Source organism: Atractosteus spatula, chromosome 2 (genome assembly GCF_055471065.1).
Source record: "Atractosteus spatula isolate fAtrSpa1 chromosome 2, fAtrSpa1.hap1, whole genome shotgun sequence".
Classification (NCBI taxonomy): Eukaryota; Metazoa; Chordata; class Actinopteri; order Semionotiformes; family Lepisosteidae; genus Atractosteus; species Atractosteus spatula.
Window position 1 is genome coordinate 4938045 of NC_142707.1, and position 19993 is coordinate 4958037.

Here is a 19993-nt window from a genome sequence, read left to right on the forward strand (position 1 = left end):
CAGAGTTTCTACTGAGGACATTCAATGCAGAAACTGCATTTTATGCCTTCTCATTTTTGGTCCAAGGATTAAATGATTTTTCAAGGTGCAGTGGGGGGGGGCAATAATAAGGCACAGTTGCAGTCATCTGCCGTGTACTAGGCAGCATAATTTTCTGCCTTAGCCAGCACAGCATTGTGTGCCTTAGGATTCCCAACTGAGAAGCAAATTAATTAGTTGCTTTCTTCCTTTTTTTGCTCTGGGAAGCCTCCAGTTAAAAGTAAGCTGGCTTGCTTAGAGGCTGAGGGGAAAACGAGCAAAGAAAATGAATCAATGTCCTCGAAAACAAGTTCTAAAATGTACAGCCCCAGACTGCAACACAATGAATTCATATAACAGAAAATAATCCAGGGAATATCATCCACTGTATACGGCTGTAATAGTTTCAGCAACACACAGCTAAAATTCGACATGGAGGAGTTAATTTTCTTCATGGTTATTATGCACTGTGTGGGACGTACAGACAATACCATTCACCATATAAGTCCCATTAGTCTCTTTCACTTAGTACTCATTTTGTTGCCCCTGTTGCAAGAAAGGCTGTTTAATTAATTCATTTTTTGTTTACTGAAATTATTAGGCTACTGAGCTAACCCAGTAGGTTGGAGTACTTCTTTTGAAAAACTGTTGTATCTCTGAAGGGAAGATTATTTCTCATACACCAGTGTGTCAACCCCATAGGTACTCTTCCATGTCTTCTAATTCCAGGGTTGCGAGTTAGCTGGAGCCTTACCCGGCAAGCAATGGGTGCAAGACCAGGTATATCCTGGACAGGATGCCAGTCTATCACAGAGCAGACACAAACACAGGCACACACACTCACGCCACAGTCCATTTTCCCAGTAGCCAGTTAATCTACCAGTACAGTATGTTTTTGGACTGTGGGGGGAAACTCACCCAAACACGGGGAGAACATACAAACTCCACACAGATAGCACCCTCGGTCCGGAAGAGAACCCAGGGCCCGAGTCAGCAATGTTAACCACTGCGCCATCATGTCTCCCTCCTGAAGAGCTAGCAGCTCTTATTCCAACAACTCCTTGTTGTTACTTTGTCTGCCTCCCCCCTCCTCACCTCACCCCTTGCAGTGTGTCTGGTGCCTGTCCTGCCCACTGGCATGAATTCAGCCATTTCATTCTCAGAATAATGCTCAGCCTAGGGGCAGCCTGCAGGGGCCTGTGGCCAAGACCATAATGCAAACCTTCATAGAGGACCAGAAACTATCCCAGTGTCAACACACAGCTCATTGCTATTCTGTGATAGAGGTATCCATGCTGCAGCAAAGAAATACAGATTATTAAAATACAGGGAATGGCATTAAGATGCAGTGCATTAGTATTGGAACCAATAGAATTTATTATGTGTTTAGTGGCTTTCTCAGTATACTGTACTCCTTCTTTGACAATCAGTTTGGCAAGCTAAAATAAATCCGCTTTTTTACAGTTTGGGACATCAACTAAAAAATTCTTACTCACTCTGAATCTTTAAATGAGCACCCTAGCTTTACCACCCAGAAAAACCACAAGTTATTTCATTGCTTTGTGATTTTTATTAATTTGCACCTGTTCAACCCGTTTGAGAATTCGATGGCTTACTGCTGAAAACTCTTAGATGCGGATAGGAAAATGATTTGCTTGGATGTGTTAACAGATTCGGTAGAAATATGTTGTCCTGCGCAACGAGAAAAAAATAAAAGGCGCTTGTCCTGGATAAAACTTCAGTTATCAGCAAGACGATTCGACAACAAAACAAAACCATTGTGAACTGGAAAGTGGAGCTGTTGGTTCGATGGGTTTTTTTTAAACACGTGCTGTAATACTGGAAACTAGAGCTGGATTTCAGCTAAATATATAAAAACGAACTTATAAAAGACTCGTGTATCAATATATGTCACTATATCCACCAACGTTAAAGATATTGTTACTCTTGCTTTGAAAAAACTCCCCAGACGTATCGCGCCGTTCATGTTGAATAGAAAATGGAAAACTTTGATACAGTAGCTCCCTCTGTTAAAAACGCCATCCTTTTGTTAAATCCTGCGTTTCAACAATAAGGAGTATTTCAGAATCCATTCAAGAATACGTCGTCGGCAGCAGTATCTTGCTTTCCTCAGCAAACATTCGGGGGGGAAAGCAGCGTTAAACAGAGAGGTGGCACACGTAAGCTAACAAAGAGAACTGGTTTTTCTTTTAATCTCGGCGTTTTCATTATTGGCACAGAACGACGCGTGGAGGAGGCAAAGGAAATCTGTGGGGGCTATTAGAAAGTGTGCCGGCTGAACGAAGAAAAAGTCAGCGTGAAGAAGCCATTGTGAGGAATGGGAGTTAATCACTTTAGCGGCACACGTTTGCGTTAAGAAGCAGCCATTGTACACTCTACCCCCCGGGGGGCAAAGGTTCCCCCCTCCCCATTCCAAGGCAGTATTTACATGTCAGTTATGCAAAAATGTGGTTGTTGAATGAAAGAAACCCGCCCCTCTGCATGGTTGCTGGCTGGCTGTTGGCTTGATATATTCACTGACTGGTTCATACAGGGGAACGCATGTCTTCCGTGCGCCGAGGAAGAGGACAGGTCTACTTGTCACTTCAAGGGGATGTTTTGCGCTGCCAGTAAGTCGTATCTCTTCCTACATTCAACGCTCGTTGGCTTTTTCTCAGTCTTGTCTCGTCTTTTTGGGGATTTGTGGATTTAGTGGAGAGACTTAGACAAAATAAAAGCGTATAACGTTACCCCAAGCGCGCCATGTGCGCAATTGCACTGAAATATAAATGCATTCTTGACAAGACCCATTAAGATCAAACCAAAGGATATGTGCAGTGGTGTGCAGATAACTGTAGCAAAAACGGACTTTTTACAGCATTGTCTGTACTTTTAAAGTACCTGACTTCCTCACAAAAAAAGGGGAGCAAGCGTAGCTGTATAGCGTGGGAAATGCGCCTGTGAGGTCGTCTTTGAAGTCGGTGTTTTTTGTTGAAGGACGTTACGTGCGGTGTTCACATATCTTCGTTTTTTTTAACCGCGGATACCTGGAGTTTAATTAAAAATAAATACTTGCTTGTGGGGGTACAGTTATGGCGCGTTGCAAAATCAGAAAAAATAGAATTCACTCAGTTCTTTTTGCAGACTGCTGTTATACCAAATAAGCTTTTAGAGTTACATGCCTACATTCACGTGGTAAAATCTGTTAAACTGGTAGAAAAAGAAAGGAACCTGACACTCTACAGTCTCATTCTCTCTGTTATGCATTAACCTCACATAAAAATGCAGGTGGAAACGTTTTGTAAATGTCGCACGTTAAACAGTGTAGTTAAAGGAACTGCAAATTGTCTGGCTTCTAAAAGGCAAATGAAATTCCACTGCTTATTACAGCAGAGAGAATGCACAGCAGTTAAATCTCCCTGTTAATTCAGTAAATGGTTGTCTGAAGCAGGGATCAGGTGGCTTAGATGCCTAAAGCCCCATTTATCAACTTTTGAAGCCCCCTCCCTAGCCTTTGTTACCAGCATGATGACTTAAAACAGCTCCAGCTTAGTCCCTGGTGAGCTGTAATGTCCCTTTGGCAACACCTGGGCCCATAAGCAGTTTTTGGATGGAAGACCATAAAGAAGGGTTGGGTCCCATTTACACCAAAGGTGGTGCAGCCTATACTTAGTGAACTGTGGCTTGGTGATCGTTGCTGGGGATGTTGGAAGCAATTCCCCCCAAAAAATAAATCTGAGGTTTTTAATTATAGTACAGTTCACTGTGCCAAATGAGCATGGCTCACAGCCCAATGAAATTAAGTGCTTATAGAGGGAAACAAAGTAGGAAAGCCACCTGGATCTTTGCTAATAGAATCTACAAGCTGTAAATTTAAACAGATTGTACTGATGAAATGTGTTCAACCTCATCTGTTCTGTACTGTACCGACAGCAGCAACCCAAAATCATACATTAATAAAGGCAGGGAAAAATAATACTTTTCCATGTTCACTCACTGGATTACAATAATAATGTTTTAGAAAACTCAGGTTTTATGTCAGATTCAGGCTTAATCTCACTGTGCTTTCAGTTTTCACTAATATGAGATAGGACTAAGTGAGCACATTTAAAATTTTGTACTTACTGCTTAGTTCTTTGTACTGCTTAGTTCTAAACTGAAATTTAAACTCAAGACAGGTCACCTATATTTGACGTTAATTTGCCCTGTTTATAATCAGTGATGTGTTCTTACAGGAAGTTGTGTCCATTTAGTGTTGAGCCCTACAGCCCTACAGTCCATGTTTGTGGACTCTGCAAAACTTTTGTGGCCAAGTGACGGGCACAGTTTTTGTTTTTTCGTTTGATATCTTCTCCATGTGGAATCGCCAGTGTTTTGACATCTCAGCACATGGCTCTGACCCCTGTACACACACACAGAGGAAAAGGAAGTTCAGACAGACTCCTCTGACCCACCTGTCCATCAGGTTGTTCAAGGTGTGCAGCAGTGCACAGGTGGTGCGGCACGAATTGGAGCAGAAGAGCGTCTCTTGCTGACGTCAGCTTTGGCGTCCCACCTGAGCCTGCTGGGGTCGCTGTCTAATCTCAAACCTATTCCTGGCAGCACAGATTGCACTGCTTGAGGTATCCCAGTGACATGACCAAGGCTCTTTCTCTGAATAACAGGGGATCACAATTCAACCAGTGCTCTGAACAAACTCCTTTATCAATTAAGAACAAAAGAATGGTTACCAACGAGAGGATTCTATTTTGCCTTTCTAGCCCAGTTGATTACTTGTAGCTAAATGTTTGGGTTATCTGATTCAGAGGTTTCTTCATAGAAGCTAGACTATCAGTTTGACCAACTAGCTGACTGTTCCAGATCCCCATCCTTTTTGTGTTAAGCTGTGCCACAATTGTTAAATTCCATGTAGTTTCAACTTGTGTCCTCAGTTTAGCATTTCACTGTGCATTCTGAAGAATTCCACCCTTAAGGACTCTCGGTGCTAGAATCAGGTCCCCTCATAGTCTTCTCTGTTAAAGTCTAGAAGTGTTCAGTTCTACTATTCGGCCATTGCTTTGTGCCCAGGGTTGTAGTTTTGTTGACCATTTGCAGAGCAACAATTTGGGTTTTTCGCCATGGTAACGAAATTGCATACAGTATTCTATATGAGGTCTTGCTAGTGTATTGTAAAATGTTAACCTACGAGCCCTTGATTACATTTCTACACGTTTAACTATCCTAAGACTTTTAATCTGACTGTACAGGAGTTGGATCTGCAAAAATTGACATTTTTTCTTTCCTTAATTTTGCCAGGTAAGTCAATTAGGAACAAAGTCTAATCTACATTGGGGAGCTGGAGACCCATTTATACAACAGGACCTTTAACTGGTGTGATCTCTGTTAAGTAACTTGCTCAAGACTGCAAGGGTTCTTACTCCCTAAACATTACTGGAACTGGCATACATTTTTAATATTTTCCATATTGCTGCCACCTCCCGTTTTGTCTGACATAGACAGATTCATTCTTGGCCAGAGTGCTTGCCCTGTACTTCAGCTGTCAATATCATTTACTGGCTAGGTTAGAGAGAGCATGCACTATTACAGATGACCTCCTTAAGGCTCTCTGCTCTTCTCTCAACGGGTCTATTTCATTCATAGTAGTCAGTGGAATCTCAATAATAAAACCTTAACTGCCTGCCATCTCTACCCTGAGACTTATCACCATTAATGGATGAATGAAGCACAAGTATAGGATTTTATTCTATTTGCAGCCTCATAAAGTTACTTAACATTTTTAATTTAGTGCGGTATTCCTGAAATATTAATGTATGCCTTTTTGTTTTGCACATCTAGAATTAGATCTGTAGTACATGTTCACTACAAAAGACTGGGCATTATGTAAAAGACCTGCCCAGATTGTCAAAGTCAGTGTTCAATAGCTTCCTGTTCTGCTTTTGTTGCTTTTCTGCTCCAGCTGTGATTTGTCTAACAGCTTCAGGTCCTATTCTTTTTTTGTTTCTTGCCATAGGAAACGGCACATTTTAGAACTATTTAACACACTCAAGGTCAATTATTAAGAGGTGTAAAGACTCATGTGAATCCCTAGACCATCTGTAATCACAAAAACAATTGATTTCCAGTGCTTTAAATATGAAAGACGATCGATGGCAGCGCAAAGGACATCTCAACCTCTTTTGGTGTAAATTAGTTTCTGTCAATGGAGAGGTGATCGATGCCTAACAACTTTCTTTCTCTATGCAGGTTCACCAATGGGAGCCATACAGGTTTCTTTCTGGGGCTATGAACGGGCTACGTACCATTACCACTCAGATCTCGACAGCACGCGTTAAGGCCAAACGTGCTTCCCCTTCCGCCTTGCCATTGCTGAAGCCAGCAGAACCATGGGCAGCGTGAGCAGCTTGATCTCGGGTCACAGCCTCCACAGTAAGCACTGCCGGGCTACGGAGTACAAGCTGAGGAAGACCCCCCAGGCGAAGAAGACGCGCCGGGACGCCGACGGATTGCTGCGCTACGGATTTGCTCAGGACTCGGCCAACAACAATACCAAAGCGGTCTCCCAAGCGGGCAGGAGCGAGGACTTCTTCTATATCAAGGTGAGCCACAAGCCCAGAGCCGCCCCCAAATGCCAGGGTACGAGGCCCACTATAGCGGCGGAAGACCCAAAGGGACCGGCGGGCACGGAGCCTGGCAACATCACGCCCCCCAGACTGGTGCCATTTTCTGGGAAGCTCGAGAAGGTAAGTAAGGGGGAGTTCATCTTTTGTTTATAAGAAAAGATCACTATATTGGCCATATACAATTTCTTGCATTAGGAATTTCTTTTTGCATACCCCAGCTTGTTCTCCATGAGACACACAGCCACACAGACAGGGGGAGAGAAGCTTGAAGTAAGAGCTTAGAGTCAGCCACTTATACAGCACTCCTAGAGCAGTTGGGGTGAAGGGCCTTGCTCAGGGGCCCGACGGAGTAGGATTCCCCTGCCAGCCGCAGGCAACCTTGAACCGGCAACCTTCCAGCCACAGTGGCACCTGCGAACATAACAAACAGAGGAGGTCATTTGGTCCATCCAGCTTCTTGGGTTTCAGTAGATCAGTCGATTTGGATAATGACAGCCGACAAATATAAAGGAATGGTCTTGACTTTGGTGTCAGCTCTCCTGGCTAAGAAAATGATCGGCCTTGTCACACCCCTTCTCCCCAGATGAGCCAGGGAGAAAATGCTGCAATGGTGGTGTTGAGGTGGAGGGAGGAGTGCTGGGAAACACACTTACAGCCACTGGTGCAGCCGGGGAGCAATTATGTGCAGGGGGGTGGAAGTTAAACTAATGAAGTTAAACACCAGTTATTTCAGACTCCTGCAACCCTTTCTGTAAAAAAGCACCACCTGTTCCCAGTTCTAAATGCACTTCTCCTAAGTTTCCGTGTGCATCTTCTGGCGCAAAGTGGTTATGTGTTAATTCTGGAGATGTCCATGGGGTTGACTTTGTCAGTGCCGTTGAAATACTTGAATAACTAAGGAGGTGGTATGGTGGTGCAGTGGTTAGCATTGCTGCCTCCCGGAGCTGGGGCCCTGGGTTCAATTCCAGACTAGGGTGTGATCTGCGTGGAGCTTGTATGTTATCCCCATGGACATAGTGGTAGGTGAATTCGTTTCTGGGAAAATTGGCCCTGGTGTAAATGTGTGTGTTGCCGTCCTTGTCTGTGTGAGCCCTGTGATGGTCTGGCGTCCTGTCCAGGGCGTATCCAGCCCATTGCTTGCTGGGATGGGCTCTGGCTCCCCAGCGACTGGATAAAGTGATTAGAAGATGGATGGATGGATGGAATCAGTATGGATGTGCCCTCTGGGAGGTGAGGCTGTTGCCATGCGTCTCCTTCCTACAATTGTACTTTGCATCTTTTAGTTGGTGGGATAAATAAAAATAGTCAAAATTCCACAAACCAATATTCTTAATTAGGTTAGTAATTCTAAACATGGAAACACTAGCTTCCGCACAACAGACAAACATTGGCTTTTTAGAACTACAACTCTGAACTTTTTTATTTTTGTCCATGATGCTGCAATGTAAAAGAATCAAATTTAACTGTTAAAAACCAGAAAACACAAGTGATTTCGTACAGCGGTGTTTCGGGTCAGCTGTTTTATCCTGCCATCCTTACTAGAATTAAATGCTTCTATGGCTGGGAAAAAAAGCCCAGCTGTGAGGCAGTTGGTGCTAAGCTCTGACAAAGGCCAACACAAGATAAATGCAGTAGATTGAAAATAATCCGTGAGCCCTTTACCGAAACTCTGAAGGCTTTCTGTTGTCAGGTCAACTTCATTAAGGCTCAAGACTGATGAGGTAAGAATGCCTTGATCTCTGAAAAAGATTTCATCCATTGCCAGGGTCATGCTTAAGCAAACCTTCCTCTCAATAGCTCTTTATACCCAAAGCGAGCCAGAACCTGAGACTGTGGAAAGGTTCCAAGTGTTCATGCATGAAGTCAGTGAGCAGGAATGCTGATTCAACAAGCTTACCTTCTTCACTTCTCTTCAATGGCTTCTGTTCTTTATGGGAAATGTTGGTGCCGTAAATCATTACAGAAAGGCCTGTGTACAGGGGGATAGAGCATTTTTTTTTACTTGGGATTGCCTGTGCAGCATGAACTGGATCAAATAGTCAGGTGTACCATGAGCTTTTATTTCTTTAAGTAAAGATGGTCACTGTGTTCATTACACTGCTGTGGAAGTCAGAGTGCTCATCATGTACAGTAGGAGCAGCTAGCAGGGGTCTTAACCTGCAGTTCAGTGATAGTAGCAGAAGACGGCATGTATAACTGTACAGTCCTGGAGGCTACATTCCTATGCAGTAAGCTCACACTTGAGGAAAAAAGTTATGGAAATAATTTGTTAAACAAGATAATTCCAGTCATGGATTATAGGGTCTTAAGCAGGGGTGCCCAACCTTTTTTAATGTAAGATCTACTTTTTCATTTGCCAGTCCAGCGCGATCTACCACTGTGAATTTAAAGCTCTGATATAGGAAAAACAGACTGTGGGCACATCAGTACAATAATGATACCCATCCCTAAAATGACACCAAATAAAAGCAAGTGACTCATGCTACACTGAACCGGTGATGTTCCCCATTTTAGAAAAAAGAATATCCCACCTTAATGTGAGTATTGGCACTGAGAAGCTTACTTGAGAACACTTGTAATTTGTTTTGAACGTGGTGACACTGCTGGTCATGTTGATGAAATTTTTATTTTGTCCCTGCAGCTCGACATTCAGCTCATTCAGCAGTTCAGTCAAGTCTAAATGCTTGATGCTAAATCCAGAAGCCACTGGTCATCCTCTAATTGGGCATATTCACCACTTGAGAAACTCTTTGATTTCAGGCACCAGCTGTCTGAACCTTGCCAAAAATGTTTGTTCTTGATATCTCCAAACAGCCAATCAACAGCCTCAGCAAACATTTTTTTATGACTTCTCGATCCCTGAATGACTTGTTGTGTTGAGCCAGGATGTGGCTCACATGGAATGATGTGATGATTGCCGCTTTCCCTCTTGTATTAGGCCTCATAAAAACCGACTACTGCTAATTGAGATTTTAATTTTTCCACTTTTCTTTTCCGTAACTCACTTTTAGCGGGAAAGTCCATATCATACGTTTTGTGTGCAGTTTTGAAATGTTGTTCTATATTTCCCTTTTTCACATAGACGCTAGCATTGCAGATCCAGTCTTTTACATATTCTATCACTGGAAAGGCACAAAGAATCTCAAATGCACACTTCTTTTTGTTTCCCTCTACCCTGAACTACAGTACTTCTATTAAGGTCAGACCTGAGCTTTTTAGCATGTGGGTTCATATATTCATATAAACGGGCTGGACCTGTACTTCTCAATATATACTACAATAACATAAATGAACAATTTAATGGATTTTTAACAAAAAATAACCCTTTTACTTGATCTGTGCAGAGCACTATTTTGAATGGATGAAAATACCAATTGCTCGAAATACGCTAGATGGAAAAAGTAATTAGTTTTAATTGCCTATTCACAGTGTAGGTTTTGGCTCACAAGAGTGTAATTAAATCATTAGCTTTCTTTACAAATTTCTCTGCTTCTCATTCCTCTGATACATATTAAAATGTTCAACTTTCTCCACTCAGGCATCATAGGCTTAGATTAGCAATGTATACACACTCTACATATTGCCTAGTGTGTGCCCTGCTTTTCTCTCAGGTCCAGAGCTATTAAAAGAGGCCCACAAGCAATTAAAATGTGATCATGGTGTGACTAAAAGTGGAAAAGAATCTAAAAATAGAAGTTTAATTACATTTATTAGTACCCATCACTGTTTCGGTAACCTAACCTTAGGATTTCAAAATTCAACCCGCAGACTGAAGGCAGAATAAGAGCATAAGAAAGGTTACAAGCAAGAGGAGATCATTTAGCCCATTTGACTCATTTGGTTGCAAAACTGAATCTCAGATCTTATCCAGCCCTTTTTCGAAAGAAGTAATGGTGTATCGGCTTCTGTAACATCCACTTGTTCCAGACTCCCATAATTCCATGTGCAAAGTAGAGTCTCCTGTTCTCCAAGTTAAAAAAAGCAAACTGGAATTAGGGCAAAATGCAAAATAGCACAGATTTATGACAAGCTGTGGTAACCCAAGGAAACAACTGCATGTTGTAAATGTTTGGTACAATCTGTCTTTACCTGAATGTCTGATTTAACGAGTTCTGTGATGTCAAGGGGTTATTCAACAGTGTTAAACAACAGCCTGCTACATTTCTTCTGTTACAGTAACGAGCACCCTGGACTGACCCCATGACCACTCACAATATATTATGGGTTGTTTGATTTTTAATTGTATGCACATTAATACAGGGAAAGCATGATGATTTGTTTTCCCCAAATGCGAGTTCTTACAAATCCCTTTTAAACTCATTGAAGGAGCTTATTAGTGGTAGATCATGGAACTGTGGACAGGTGCTGATGCTAATTTTTAAAAGAATTCCTGATTATTGGTCAACTTAATTGTTTTCAACCTCCAGATATCAAACAACACAGGAGAAATGCATAAAAGTCGTTAATTGCAAGAAGATGATCCCTGTGTTTAGCTCTTTTATTTGCATCTACAGGATTTTTGTTCAGTCACTTATTAAGGATTTTTAAAAGCACCCTGTGGTGATTTGTAATCTAATGGTTTTCCATGCAAATCAAGTAGCCTAATTACTTAGAAGGGTGTCGTTTATTTTCAGTTTATAGATCAGGTTCAAAATGCTTGTAACAAGTCAGATTCAGAAATTTAATCTACAGAATTGCATTCCATGCAAATGGAATGGACAATATGTTAATATTTTCTTAGAATGGATGACTTTTGCATGCATTTATTGGCATTGTACTGCTGCTGTGTGAAGTTAATCTTTTTAATAGTAACAGTTTACAGGCAAATTCACTTGATAGTACATACTGTTTTGACAAACTGCAATTCAATATGATCACGTAGGTTAATGATAGAGTGTGTAACAAAAACTTTGCATGAGAATTCAAAGTGGCACAGCTGAATTAAATGCAGCCAGTCCTATTCTGAAATTGACAAGTATTTAACAGGTTTCTTTTGTGTTAAGTGAATTCTAAGTTTAAAATGCACTAAAGGAAAGAAATATGAAAAGTAACTTTAAAGCAGCCTTCCTCCAGACCACTGAATGTGCTGATTTGAATGCAGACATTCAATCAACCTGTTTACTGCAGAACAAACCTGTTTTACTGCATTCCCCACCAACCTCAATACAGTGTGATGAGCACAAAACCAGCTCATGATTCCATACAGTTCAAAATGTAGTGAATGCACTTTACTGAGATAGCACAGGCCTTTATGGAGTTAAGGTAATATTGGTGAAAATAAAAAAGGGAGACCAGTACAAGATGGTGTCTTTCATCACAGCAATATATACTGTAAGGAATACATACATTCTTCCCATTTTTCAATCATTGACAATGACATTTACTCTGTTTTTTCCCTTTGAAGCTATTGCTGAAAAGTGAGCCCTGGGGACCAGAAACAAAAAATTCCTTATGTTTTGGACCTCTGCCTGTAAACAGGGTCCCCACACTATGGTGTCCTGCCAATGTAACCTCGTATTTTCTTTTGTCAGGGCACTGAAAAGGGATTGATACGGCCTACAGCATTTAAACCAGTGATTCCACGGAACAGCAATTCTACAGAAAGCCATAACAACTTGAACCATATCATAAGCAAAAGGCTGAGCCCCGCTGAAACCGCAAATGGGCCAGAGCCAAAGCCAGATAACAACTCTGGTACTTTATCAGACTCGGGGCGCAACTCCATGTCCAGTCTTCCAACCCACAGCACCAGCGGGAGCTGTCAGATAGACAACATTAGCACTTGCCCGGGCCCGCAGATTAGATGCGGGGTCTCGGCTCAGAACACCAGCCCGTCGCAGAACGGCGGCAGCAGTGGCCGTGCGCACAACAAGGCCGCGCCCTCCTTGGAGATCGGGCCGAGGCCGCAGGGCCGAGACGGCACCCCGCCCGAACAGGCCGCCTTTTCGGACAGCGCCGCCTGCGTGCGGTCGCCCATCTCCACGGACGAGACGCTCATACAGCAGCTGGAACAGAGGCTGCTCGAGAGGGAGACGGAGCTGCAGGAGCTGCAGGTCAGCTTCGAGGAGAAAGAGGTGGACACCTGCCAGCTCTTTGAGGAGAAGCAGAAGTACTGCAAGGAGGAGATGGAGGGGTTGAAGCAGAGGTGTTCCACCAAGCTGCGGCAGGTCTCCCAGAGGGCAGTGAGGGCACAGCAGGCCCTGCAGCTGCAGGTCTTCCAGCTCCAGCAGGAGAAGAAGCAGCTCCAGGACGACATGACGCACTTGACGCAGGAGAGAGACTTGCTGGAGGTCAAGCTCAAATCCTACGAGAAGGAGCAGACCCAGCTGGCTCCAACTCTGGAGGAAACTCAGTGGGAAGTAAGTCTTTCAATGCTCTTACTGTAGTGCTAAGTTGTGTTAGATTTTTCTCTATGATGCTGTATGACGTGCTGGAGAAACCTGCATAAAATTACCAATGAGCAGCCATTCAGCCCCTGTAGACCCTTTGGTAATTAGCTGATCCAAGGATCTCATCCAGCTGATCGTTAAAAGGAACCAGGGTATTGACTTCAATCACAGTGCTGGGTAGCTTGTTCCAGAACCCCAATGCCTTTCGGAATTGAGCTCAATCGAACGTTCTTCTGCATAACCATGGAAATGCATACAGTTAGCACCAGATTCCCTGGGGTCAAAAGGTTCTCCACGTTTTTTGTAGGTATGCCAAAAATCTGGAGAGATCTCCTTGCTAAAACAGCAGCTGAAGGAATCTCAGGGAGACGTAAGTCACAAACTGAATGAAATAGTTAACCTGAAAGCCATCCTGAGGGAAACCAAAAGCAAGATGGAAGCCTTACAGCAGAAGATCAAGGAGCTGGAGGAGTCTGTCCGTGCACGAACCGTGGAGGTGGAGGTAGGAAAAGGCCAGCATTATTTCCTTTTTAATTACAGTATCCCTACACTGTCTAGCCCTACACTGTGTCTTAAACAATCCCTTACTTTTACTTACACTTACTTTACAAATGATCTAAACATACAGATGCTGAGTATAATTAATTCAAGTTGACTAAAAAAATCACTGCATTAACTATTAAGGAGTTTGTGTGGAATTCTACAACTATTCTTTTTAAATTTTAAAGTACTTAAAGACTTTCATAATTAACGTATAGGAATTTCATCATTGAGAAAGACAATTTACTATAAGAAGAACAATGGCTTTTAAACACGTGGAGGAGCAGAAGACGTTTAAGATGCTTAAGACTTTGACACTGGGGCCTCGTTTACAAAAGTAATTAACACATAAAACTGTTAATATTTTTAAAGCAAAGTTTTAAAAAAAACTGTTCAGGCAGGAGTAGGTTAGTTACTGCACTGGGCCGCAGATTGACTCCATCCGTTGGATTTGATTATTTTGCCACATTCCCTGAAGGCACGGATCTGCTCGTTACCCGGGCCTGCTGTTGTTTTCTCCAGGTCTGCGAGAACGAGCTGCAGCGCAAGAAGAACGAGGCAGACCTGCTGAGGGAGAAGGTGGGCCAGCTGGAGACAGACATCCGGAACATGAAGCAGGACCTGGCTCTGGCCAAAGAGGAGCAGCAGAGCAGGAAATCCGAGGCCAGCGGCCGGGGGCTGGCCGGACAGAGCAGAGGCAGGGGCCAGAAGGGAGGACCAGAGGACACAGAGGCCCTTCAGAGAGAGGTGGAGAAACTGAGGGCGGAGCTGAGAGAGGAGAAGCAGAAGAAGGAGAGAATGGCAAGCAGTTTCCAGCTGGAGAGGCTAACCTGGAACAGGGAGAAAGAGAAAGTCATCAGATACCAGAAGCAGCTGCAGCACAATTACCTGCAGATGTACAAGAAGAATCAGGACTTGGAGAAAATCCTGAAAGAGCTCACCGTCGAGCTGGAGAGTCGGACAGAACTAGACATGGACATCCAAAGCGCAGACATTCACTACGAGGACATCATAGCCACTGAGATATGACCTCACAGGATGCTGCAAGACCTGGTCTCAGAAAATAATGGAAAAAGCACATTCTCCACCCTTAGAGGTCTGTTTTCCCTGTGGTGCACTTCAGGAATTGTCTTTATCCTTTCCCAAGGATTTTGGGCTATCTTTGTTACATAAACTTTGCCCTTCGATATCTGCAGTGATATTTTCCATAGTAGTTTGGAGTCGCAATTGCTTGAGGTTTATATTGATATCCACTGGATATTTATTGGCTAAAAAATAGTACCAAAATACTATACCTCTCCATGCGCTGGAACATCCAACTGAAATTAGAAAAGCAGAAAAGACCAACATGCATTTGAAAAAAAAGATCCTTATACTATAGAAGCACCCCTTCAATGCATCAGCGCATCTAATTTAATGGATTTATCCCCAAATAAGTTGCTATAGATGTTTCACCTACTAGAATTATGGTCTAAATATTCTTATTGCATGACTCAGAACTTGCACAGAAGTGGTGCTATTAGGTAACAGAAATGAGAAAATGATGCAATTTATGTTCAAAGATTGGTAATCCCGAAGACCAGACGTGCAATAATACTGAACCAGCTTCAGTTGTCAAAGCAAGTTGCTTACTCATGCAGTTTTCACAGTCATTGAGAGGGTTTTTAGTGGCCTTCGACAAAGAGCAAAAAGGTATCTTGTTCTGAAATATAGAAACCTTCACCAACAGAGCAGACACAGATCCACTTTGATTTTATCAGTCCTGTCACATCAAGGTGCCTCATCCACCCCTCTGTTGAGGAAACTTCCCTTGGGAATGAAAAGCGTCAGTATTTCCATGCACTGACCCCAGTGCATGCCATGAACAGTGCCTGATCCGTATTAACAATGTGTGGCCAAATAAAGCATCTTCAATTTTAAGATTGGAAGCAGTTTAAAAAGGCTGTGCCAGGAACCATATATGCCACTAGCATTAATTAAAACAGATTGCAGCTGACTTTTCATGGAACCAATGTATGAACATCAGCTGCAAGTCAGATTTGTGTATCATGTGGAAGTTTTTGACCTTGACTTTTTTTGTTACCTATTTATTATACCAAAGCAGTTGGATCCAATATTGTAACACTGAGTAGTAGTGGAGGCCTTCAAGAGGTGAAAAGTTTGAAATGTAAGAGCTATACTTCACCTCTGCCATATGTTTGAAAATAAATGCCTTACTTGGCTTTAATATATATATACTTGCAGCAAAACAAGACCGTTTTTAAAGCAATAGATTCCTTTAGCAATGTTTAATCATTCCATTTTGCTCTCACAATGCTGACTGTAAAATAACAGTTACTTAGTTTCTCGCCTCAGAATCCGTCTTGTGTATTTAGAGAAGAGAGAAGGAGTGACCTAGTTAGAGCTCCCGCAGGATTTTAACCCCAAATGCAGGATTCAGAATGCATACTGCTCCACACGAGGGGTCTGATAATCAATATTCTTAACATATGCTGTCATTGTTTTTTTTTACAGTCATATTCAGCATCCTTAAGGTGTTAGGTTGGAGAGATCTGGAAAAGAATTGTGCCTTGTCAAAGCCAGTGTTGTTTGTTTGAAACACATACTGTAAAATATGGAACATGAAAGACACAATAGCACTCCACATTACAATGCAAACGTTTTATAACATTATAAGCCGTCTTTTGGGTGAACAATTTGTTGTTTGTTTCGAAAATGCTACAAAAATCAAAAAAGGAACTCGAGAATCATATTATTTTTTCCACCATTACAAGTTTTTGTGGAGAGGAACATACAAATGCTTTCCTGCACGCTTTTAGCCAGCACAATTTGACACAATCGGGTACTCTAAAACAGATGTTTGGCTGAGGAATTATTTTTACAGCAGTCCCTCAAAATACCCAGCTGATTAATGGGTTGCGTGTGTGCCTGTAAAAAGGCTTGGCTTGGTACAAAAGAGGCGAGATAATGGAACCTTGACTTTTCATCAACACTACAGGGGCCTTAAAGGGGCATTTTGTTAACGAGATCCCAGTGATAACCAGCACTGAATGGCAGTGACAGGAGATAAAAGCCCTATTAACAATACATGACAGGCTTGTATCAATATTTTACAGGTACTATGCACATAGGCCAATTGGCAGACTTGTCCACACTGCCACCGTTATTTAGAAGGGAGTCATTATCTTCCTTCCGTTTGCTGCTTTGTGAGCAGCACTCATCAGTTTTTTAAAAAGCATTCTCTTGAACTGGGCGCATCTCCTGGCCTTCAGGACCTTGTTCGTGTGTACCCGTCTGCCATTTTACAGAGTAATTAAAAATCTTTTGCAATGTGTCTCAGAGATACAGTAAATGAACATATTTGTTCCTTAAAAAAACAAAAGTAGCAGATGACAAGACTGACAGTATTAAGCACTAGTAACTGTAAAGGAAGGTGGTCTAGAAAAGGTTATTTGTAAAGTACTCAAGTAAACGCTGAAGCCTGTGAAGGATTAAAGGTGTAACCGAGTCTCCTTACCGCCAGTCACTTCATTGGTAAAGTAGAAACGTAGAGAGATAATCTAGCTAAGTAGCAATTTACTGCTGCAGAATATTTTCCGGTCTCTCAGACTTGTGTAAGAGACGCCTGACGGATCACAACAAGAAGGACAACTATGTATTCCCCCAGTTTATTCCGGAAACTTTGTGTTTGATTGAGTGCTGCAAACAAAGATTCTTCCAATTTTTTTTTTGGTTTGGCTTTCTTCAGAACAAAGAATTGAAGAGAAACATTCACAAAAACAAACGGTATTAATTAGAGTCATTACAGACACGCTTGAGACGATTTCTAGACCATCCACCCTTATATGGTTGTGGGGTACATCTTTTGTAAAAAATTAAATACTGTACTTAAAGTACTAGGCACAATCAATTTGTTTTGGTTTTGGTTTTTGTTCATCTCAGCTGGCTTGTAGTCTGCATTACCATATGGGTACTAACCAAGTGTTTTTCATAAAGGGAGATCAGCCTTATCAGGGCAAAAAACAGATCTGTACACATTTCGATTGGATCTTTCTTGCCAAGGCAGGAATAGAATGCACTTCAGTTGTTGTATCACCAATTTCAAAGCATTTTCAAAACTTCACTCTTTATATCCCAAATGAAGCTGGTGCCTTTTCTTTTTCTCAGTAGACACATTAACAAAACAAAGACTCTAGAAATCAGGCTTGGTCATCTGCAGTTTAACTTTTTGACGAATAAGAACTCAGTCGTCACAATACCATGAAAATAACAAGAAAGTGCAACTTGGTACATGTATCTTTCCGATCCAGGTAGACTCAGCCTTAAATCAACACCCTGGATGTGTGTCACTTTAGAATCGATCACATGTTAACAGAACGCTAAAAGTACACTATTTTCCTGGAGCTGTGTTCCTGTTTGTTACAAAAATATGTACCTTCTTGTTCACATTTTTGATTCAGCTTAAATTTCTCACCTGGCTATCAGCATACTTTCTGATACACTTTCTGATACACTTCTCACAGCTGGGTAAAGGGGCAGTGACATGAGGAAGTTTTTTTTTTTTTATCCTGCACAATGATGTTTTATCATTGGATCAAAGGGATCAAAGGGAGCAACATTAATATTCTTCCCCTGCGCACTTCCTTGCGGTAACTATTGAGAAGTCTTTTCCGAAGTTGTTTCTCCATTTAAAGGCAATCAGCACTCCAAAAATAATGACCGAAGCAGCAGAAAAGTAGAAAAAATTATGCAAAACAAGACAGAACTAATAATTTCAGGAAAAAAACCTCCTTCAAAACTTTAGTTTGTAAAACATTAAATGCAGCCAATTAAGTCTCTGTTTCCCTTTTTTCATATCCCATGATGCTTTTGTAAAATTCTGCATTGTAGAGGACAATTTTAAATATGCAAATGTGTTCCCTTAGAGAGTTACATTTTTCAGCAGTGTCTCTGCTGGAGAAGCATCACTTCCCTTCAGACATTTAACAAATGGAAAATCCAGGTCAGAGCAAAGTTGATATTTGCAGAAATTTTAAAGCCAGACTACCATGTCTCAGTAAATGCCTCTGCACAAAACAGGCATATATGCAGGATTTGCATAAAACTATGTTTCATGACTGCAGAATTTTTGCAGAAGCAAGAAGGGATATGAAAGAGAAACAGGGAACCTGAGATGTAAATAATGACATTTCATATTTTGTTTCTAGTAAAACCTTTAAAAGTGCTTTGGAAGTGTCAAAGTCTTACTTCTTGGAAAGAAATTGAACACTTATGCACAGGATTTTCTCCTCTGTTTGCATGTTATGATGCCAATGGCTTAGCAGAAATTTCATCAGAGGTTCTTCTCCTGCACCTGAACTTTCAAACACTGTCAATATCCGTCTGTGTTAAATAAACAGTCACAGTAAGGCTGGTGACACACAAGAAAAGATATCTGAAATGCACTGTTATTTATGTACTGTATATTTTTTTATTTATTTAAGAATAAAATCTGAAATGCATTGATAAGAAAAGATTCTCCTATTCCTGGAGGGATGGATTGTTTTGGAGCTACTGTATTTAAATTCCATTTGCATCATTATGCAACTGTCCACTGCGTTTTTGTCCCAATTAAGATGTTTACTTTCGTTGAAACTTTCTGAATGACTGCAGACATCAACATTCCATGCCTGTTTTAGCATGCTCTAAAAAAGACTATTATGCAACATTGTTTTTATGTACTTTTTCATTTAAACTTGTCTGTACATTTCATCTGACCTCTTTGGGGAAAAAAAAACAGCTGAAAACAGCCCAGATGAGTCTTCAGCTCATGTGATATCTGTGTCTCAGTTCAAATACGAAAACCGACCAAAATTACCTCTGGGGAGGAACTAAATCGAGGCTCCTATTTAAATATAATCCTCTTTAAACCATGTCGTGAAGTCACACTCTGAATGAGCACTTATCAGTGAAGCAAGCATACCTCCTCCAGGCTAATCCACTCTGCAAAATGATCCCCTTTCACTGCTTTTACTTGTCTAGACTTATACCAAAGCTCTCCCCCTCCTCTCTGCCAGACTTATCATTTTGCATCAGAACCTTCTGCCCAAATTCAATTAAACACCCCAGTAAAGGGAGATATTGTTACCAAAGCACCTTTCATAGCGATGTTCTTTGGAGAAGCATGTTATAAAATCCCTCCTCCCCCATCCCACAATTTACTGCTAGAAACCTAAATCCCTTAAAAACAACCTTTCAAGAAAAGACGTGACTCATTATACCCAGTGACGTTATAGCTTAAAAATTGTAGACCCAAGTTTAAAACTCGAACACATCTGGGCTTCTGACAACAAGCACACCAGCTTACCCTCACAGCCTGTTTTATTACCATTTTTTTACTTTAAAGGTATTCCAAGTGTAGTCTTTTAAACTCTTGACAGGATACTC

At 41.6% G+C, this 19993-nt stretch overlaps 1 protein-coding gene across 3 annotated transcripts in view; it reads left to right on the plus strand.

Annotated features, from left to right (window-relative positions):
- The window catches only part of lzts1 (leucine zipper, putative tumor suppressor 1), a 46343-nt gene extending 27263 nt beyond the window's left edge, over positions 1-19080 (plus strand). Inside the window, exons 1-5 of one of the 3 annotated variants that reach the window (XM_088927552.1) lie at positions 2550-2648; positions 6262-6614; positions 12170-12997; positions 13335-13529; positions 14090-19080. In XM_088927552.1, coding sequence (XP_088783678.1) covers positions 6402-6614; positions 12170-12997; positions 13335-13529; positions 14090-14596 — 1743 coding nt within the window. In that variant the 5' untranslated portion in view covers positions 2550-2648; positions 6262-6401 and the 3' untranslated portion in view covers positions 14597-19080. Of the gene's footprint in view, positions 1-2549; positions 2649-6261; positions 6759-12169; positions 12998-13334; positions 13530-14089 lie in introns of those variants that run through there. The other 2 variants (XM_088927533.1, XM_088927542.1) reach the window with 2 other exon arrangements.
- Positions 19081-19993: the final 913 nt, after the last annotated feature.